General features: G+C 54.1%; 1 protein-coding gene across 1 annotated transcript in view; it reads right to left on the bottom strand.

The window, feature by feature from the left end:
• Positions 1-1,109: 1,109 nt before the first annotated feature.
• LOC107215968 (myosin-7) overlaps positions 1,110-6,186 on the bottom strand; it is a 13,238-nt gene continuing 8,161 nt past the window's right edge. The window contains exons 15-28 of the mRNA XM_019009173.2: positions 5,854-6,180; positions 5,638-5,764; positions 5,417-5,535; positions 4,834-5,030; positions 4,458-4,641; positions 4,056-4,221; positions 3,845-3,969; positions 3,454-3,762; positions 3,118-3,321; positions 2,789-2,914; positions 2,411-2,686; positions 1,885-1,980; positions 1,316-1,450; positions 1,110-1,229 (exon numbers count right to left, since the gene is read on the bottom strand). Coding sequence (XP_018864718.1) covers positions 1,209-1,229; positions 1,316-1,450; positions 1,885-1,980; positions 2,411-2,686; positions 2,789-2,914; positions 3,118-3,321; positions 3,454-3,762; positions 3,845-3,969; positions 4,056-4,221; positions 4,458-4,641; positions 4,834-5,030; positions 5,417-5,535; positions 5,638-5,764; positions 5,854-6,180 — 2,412 coding nt within the window. The 3' untranslated portion in view covers positions 1,110-1,208. The remainder of the gene's footprint in view (positions 1,230-1,315; positions 1,451-1,884; positions 1,981-2,410; positions 2,687-2,788; positions 2,915-3,117; positions 3,322-3,453; positions 3,763-3,844; positions 3,970-4,055; positions 4,222-4,457; positions 4,642-4,833; positions 5,031-5,416; positions 5,536-5,637; positions 5,765-5,853; positions 6,181-6,186) is intronic.

Below are 6,186 nucleotides of genomic sequence, written 5' to 3'. Positions count from 1 at the left end.
GGGTGGTTCTGGCAGCAGTCCCCGAACACCGTGTCCACTTGTCATCGAGGAGGTGACAAGTGTTCCTGCGAGGTGACACATTCCTGTGGGCGGGGAGGTCCCCACCTCCCCAATGTGCCCCATAGATCCCACTCCCCTGCCCACACACCATCTCCTCTGCCCCACAGAGCCCTTATAGAGCCCCATAACTGCTCTACAGAGTCACAGAGAGTCTCCACAGATCCCTATAGAGTCTTTTTAGAGCCCCATAGAGTCCACATAAGGCCCCATAGAAACATTATCCCACCCTTCCTCGGTTGGAATTTGGTGGGGGTGGGGAGCCGCCCGGATGCCAGGGTCCCCTGGGGTCCATCAAGCGGCGCCACCAGGACTAGGAGAGATGTAGTGACAGATGGACAGGGGAAGGGAGGGTGAGGCAGGAAGGGGGGAGGGACCGAGGAGTTGTTGGGGAGGGACAGGCAGGACACAGAGGGACAGTGGGATACAGAGAACCTGCAGGAACCAGGGGGAAATGGAGGAGGTAGAAGGACTATGGGAGATGGAGGACACAGGGCTGGTGGGGCAAGAGGTGGTGGGGTGATGGATAGAAAGTCCAGAGCAATGGAGGGACATGGGACAGAATATCAGTAGGGGGGTTGTGGGATATGGTGTGCAGTGGGAAGGAGCAGCCAGTGGCTGGGGGAACACTGAGGCCAGGACAGAGGGACCTCAATACCTGCAGCAGGAGAAGGTACAACCTCAGGAGCCAAGACATTCCTGAGGAGTCCACTCAGGCTCTGCCCCATACATGGGAGTCCCAGATGCTGTCCCCCACCTCCTGGGGTCCCTCCCCACCTCAACATAGACTTGTCTCTCCCCCCACATGGATCTAGGTTGGTGTAGAGCAGGTAGGGGTTACAGAACACCATGGATAGAGATACACTGTGGGGCAGCTCAACGTTGAGCTTGTGATTCACATCACCTTGCACTGTAGGTCTGGTTGCATCATGCTGTGGGGCATGCTGTGCTGCACAATGGCGAGTGATCTTGTGTGGGCTACAGTCATCTTATGGGTGCCATGCCATGGAGAAACCTCACCCTCCCCACACAAACAGCCCCACAAAAACTGCTGCTGTTCAATGCTTTTTATTGGCTGGCCAAGGTTAGGGGGCTGGGAGTGGGGGTGGGCCACTTGGAGGTCCAGGGGATATTGTTGGGGATCCAGAGCTTCACTCTTCATTGAGTCCCTTCTGATGGAGAACAAGAAAAGGGACTGTGAGCATGAGGAAGTTGTGAGGCAGCTATGGGGCAGCTGTAGGGCAGGGGAGAATCCCACCTTGGCTCCAATGTCACGGCTCTTGGCCCGCAGCTTGTTGACCTGGGACTCGGCGATGTCAGCACGCTCCTCTGCCTCATCCAGCTCGTGCTGTGCCTTGCGGAACTTGGCCAGGTTGGAGTTGGCCTGTTCCTCCTGAGGAAGCAGAGGGACATCGGTGAGGGTTGCACACCACTCTGTCTGGCCTCCTGCCACTTTTCCAGATGTCCCTTCATCCTGTCTTCTTATTTCTCCATCTGGCCCACCATGGACCCACCTGTGGTTCCAGATATCCCATCTTCCAGCCACCCAAATATCTACTCATCCATCCATCCATCCATCCATCCATCCATCCATCCATCCATCCATCCATCCATCCATCCATCCATCCATCCTTCCCACCACCATCTCAACATCCTACTACCCAGCCTCTTTCCCCACTTTCTCTTGACCTGCTCTCCTCATTCCCTGACACTCCACCCCTTGGCCACCCCAAGGTCCCCTGCTACTCCCCACATCCTCTCCCACACCCCAATCCCACAAAGTCCCCTCCTGGGTGGTGGTCCCACAGATGTCCCTCCAGTGCTCACCGCCTCCTCTGCCTGTCGCTTGTAGGCCTTGACCTTCATTTGGAGCTTGTCCACAAGGTCCTGGAGCCGGACCAGGTTCTTGCGGTCCTCTTCTGTCTGTGGGGTTAGACACATGTGGGTCAGGACATGACCCCACCTGTGCTTTGAATCACCACCAGAGCAGTGAGGGTCAGGAGACAGTTAATGATGTTCTTAGAGCTTCTCTAGATCTGTGGGTGGCCTCAACTGTGGGGGAGAAAGTGGGTTGTCTCCCTGTGTGAAGGTATCTTCTTGCCCCTGATGAGGTCCTACCTGAGGTTCTGGATGATGCAAAGACCCCATGGATTCTGGGACAGTGAGAGGTGGCCTAGGTTGTTCATGACCCTGACAGTATTCTGGATCCCACTACAGTATCAGACATACATGCAGTGGGTGGTCTAGTTTACCTGTATCTCTCCAGCCAGAAGGTCAACCATGTTCTAGGTCATGTACAGCATGAGACATAAGGGAGAGTGGATCACCTCCAGCACCACCTCAAACAGCCCACCTGGTAGCTGAGCTCCTTTACACGACGCTCAGACTTGCGGAGTCCCTTGACACTCTCGGCATGGCGCTTCTGCTCAGCTTCCAGCTCATTCTCCAGCTCCCGCACTCGAGCCTCCAGCTTCTGCAGCTGCTTCTTGCCCCCTTTGAGGGCCAACTGCTCAGCCTCATCCAATCTCATCTGCAGGTCCTTGATGGTCTGCTCCATGTTCTTCTTCATCCGCTCCAGATGAGCGCTGGTATCCTGTTCCTTCTTCAGCTCCTCTGCCATCATGGCCGCCTGCCCAAGGAGAGAAGCAAGCAGAGAAGGAGGACCAAAGCATGTTCTCCGTTACACACCAGTGGAAGGTATCCTAGATGTTGGTCCCACCATGGCACTCACATCAGTGATGGCTTTCTTGGCCTTTTCCTCAGCATTCCTGCACTCCTGGATGGCCTCTTCCACCTCTGTCTGCAGCTGGGAGATGTCGGCCTCCATCTTCTTCTTCTGGTTGATGAGGCTGGTGTTCTAGAGTTAGAGGAGAGGATCTCAGGAGGTGTCTCTTCAACTGATGACCTACCCTTCTTCTACTCCCATGGGTTCAATGCCCCCTTACTCCCTGCCAACTCTGCAGGCCGAAAGGATCTGGAGATCTTGGTAAATCAACCCATTAGAAGCCCACACCCATGGATGGAGGTGACCTCTGTCCTTGAAAGTATGTGAGGTCTCACCTGTGAGTGGAGAAGCTGGACCCTCTCACTGGCCTCAATCAGCTCCTGCTCAGCCAACTTGCGGGCCCTCTCAGTCTGTTCCACCACTGCCCGCAGCTCCTCCAGCTCTGACTGGAGGAGGTTGTTTCTCCTCTCCACGATAGCAATATTCTCCTTCAGATCTTCATTGACCCGTACCATGTCATCCAACTGCAATTGGGTGTCCTACAAGGTGGCATGGGGGAAGAGGGTGAATGGGGAGGATGGGGAAACGGCTTAAAGTCTACATTTCTTCCACTCTGGGGTGGTAGAACCTATTATCTCAACATGCTTATGAGATAGAGGTCTGATGGTTACCTTGAGGTAGCCTTGCAATGTCTTGACTTGTTTCTGAGCCTCAGCAGCCACGCGGTTAGCATGGCTGAGCTGAATCTCCATCTCATTGAGATCACCCTCCATCTTCTTCTTCAGCCTCAGGGCCTCATTGCGGCTCCGGGTCTCAGCATCCAGAGAGGTCTGCAGTGAGTCCACCACCCGCAGGTGGTTGCGCTTGGCTTGCTCCATCTCCTCATCCTTCTCAGCCAGCTTGCGCTCATAGTCTGCCTTGACCTGGTTGAACTCCAGTTGAGCCCTCAGAATCTTTCCCTCCTCATGCTCCAGAGAGGCCTGGTGGAGACAAAGAGAAATTAGGGGGCCACAGAGAAGACTAGGACAAATTAGGGCCTTACAGGGGTGTGATTTGGCTCACTTCAGCCTCCTCCAGTGCAGCCTGGAGCTCCAGTTTCTCGGCATCCAGCTGCTTCCGGACCTTCTCCAGTTCATGGATGGTCTTGTGGCTGCCACCCAGCTGCTCTGTCAGGTCTGAGATCTCCTCTGCCCAGATGATAACCCATCAGTAGTGGAATACAACAAGGTAATGGAATACAACAAGGTGGGCAGCGGGAGGACCACAGTCTCACCTTGGAGATTCTTGTTTTCCCTCTTTAAAGTCTCTAAGTGATCAAGTGACTCCTCATAGGCATTTTTCAGCTTGAAGAGCTCAGTGCTGAGGGATCTGGCCTCCTTCTGCGATGCCTCCAGCTCCATCTGTGACTCTTCAAACTTCTGCTTCCACTCAGACAAGATCTGTGAGGACCCCACCTGCTCAGCTACTGTTTTTCCCATGAAGAACTTTCTTTCCATCTTCCTCCTCCTTTCCCCAATACTCTCCTGAAAGGGACTTGAAGCTCTGCTAAAATATGGCCCTTGAAAGTTGTTCAGCTTTCTTCTGGACTTCTGCTTGTTTTTGATTCATGGGACCTGCATTTCTCTACCCCCTTCCCACCCTTCTCCTTCCCCCTTTCTACCCTTTGTCCTCCTACCTTGTCAAAGTTTCTCTGCTTCTTGTCCAATGCAGCAGCTGCTGCATTTGACCGCTCCAGGTCTGCCATGAGATCTTCAATCTCATTTTGCAGTCGGTGCTTGGTCTTCTCCAGGGAGGAACACTTGGCATTGACTGCCTCCACCGCCTCCTCAGCCTCCTGCAGCCGCTGGGCCAGCTTCTTCCTGCCATGGGAGAAAACCTGGCTGTGGTGACCCATGGATCAAGTGAGTCAACTCAAACCTTCTTCCACCCACTGGTCAGCTGAAGCTCTGGATATCTACCATCTCCATATACCTATACGTTTTCCAGATTCTTCTAAAGTGGAAGGGTGTCCACTCTCCCCTGCCCTGAGATGCCTGCCTGAGATTACTCACTTGGCCTCCTCCAGCTCCTCAGTGCGCTGGATGGCATCTGTCTCATACTTGGTCCTCCATTGTGCTACCTCAGAGTTGGCCTTGGAGAGTGAGCGCTGGAGCTCAGCCTTGGCCTCTGTCTCCTCCTCATACTGCTCCCTGAGGAGGTCGCAGTCATGCCGGGTCGACTGGAGGGCATGGGCCAGTGCATTCTTGGCCTGGGAGGGAGAGGCAAGGAGAAGGTGAACTTGAGCTATATGTAGGTCCTCAAACTTAGTAAGCACTGGCATTTCTAAGCCAAACCTTCATCCCACCCAAATTCAGTACATCTAGACCCAGAGAGATCTAAAAATGGGTATCTCTAGTTTGACCCAGTCCCCTCATCCAATGCTATTCAACCATCATAGGCCAACCCAGCTGCTTCAGATCTGACCTGCTTAGCCCAGCCTCTCAGCTGTTAGACCAATGTAACCCAACTCAACCACTCTTAGATGCAACCACCTCACTTAACTGGTGTGAACTTGACTTTCATTTGGTGCTACCAATGAAAGTGCTTGTTTTGTGGCCTTCCTGGAAACCCTATCAGCCATCCCACAAACCTCACCTTCATCTCCTCCTCCAGCTGCCTCTTCAAGTCCTCCATCTGCTGGGTGTATGACTGCTTGCCCCTAGTTAATTGAGAGACAAGGGCCTCCTTTTCCTCCAGCTGGCGGGACAGTTCTCCTGCAGAGGTAGGGCAGGTTTTCAAGGGTGTGGCAGGGATTGAAGATGTGGGACAGGGGCTGAGAATGTGGGGTGAGGGATATGGTGGGTCAGAGTTCCCACCATTCTCAGTCTGGAGCTTGGCCCGTTGGGTGCTAGTGTCATTGAGGACTCGTTGTGTCTCCTCCAGCTTGGCCCTGTGTTCAGCTGCCTGGTCCTCCATGGTGCGAGAGATCTTCTCCATGCCCACCTTGGAGGAGGAAATTATGGAGGGAAGGAATGAAGCAGGAGAATGATGCCCATGGAGGAGACAAGATGTTCACCTTGCCCTCCTTCTACCTTGGCCTTTATTAGTTGCTCCATGTTGGAGCTGAGGTCATCCAGCTCCAGCTTGAGCTCACTCTTCTCCTTCTCCAGCTTCTGTTTGACACGCTGTAAGTTGTCAATCTGCTCGCTGAGCTCAGCCACACTGTCGGCGTGTTTCTTGCGCAGTGCTGCAGCTGTGGCCTCATGCCGCAGTGTGGCCTCTTCCAGATCCCGCCGCATCTTCTGGAACTCTGCCTCCCGCTTCTTGTTGAGCTCAATCTGCACTGATGTGGCACCACCTGCCTCCTCCAGACGCTCACTGATCTCCTCCAGCTCTCGTGACAAGTCTGAGCGCAGCTTCTCCAC

The sequence above is a fragment of the Parus major genome, chromosome 2, assembly GCF_001522545.3.
Source record: "Parus major isolate Abel chromosome 2, Parus_major1.1, whole genome shotgun sequence".
Lineage (NCBI taxonomy): Eukaryota > Metazoa > Chordata > Aves > Passeriformes > Paridae > Parus > Parus major.
This window is presented reverse-complemented; position numbering and strand designations above follow the sequence as displayed.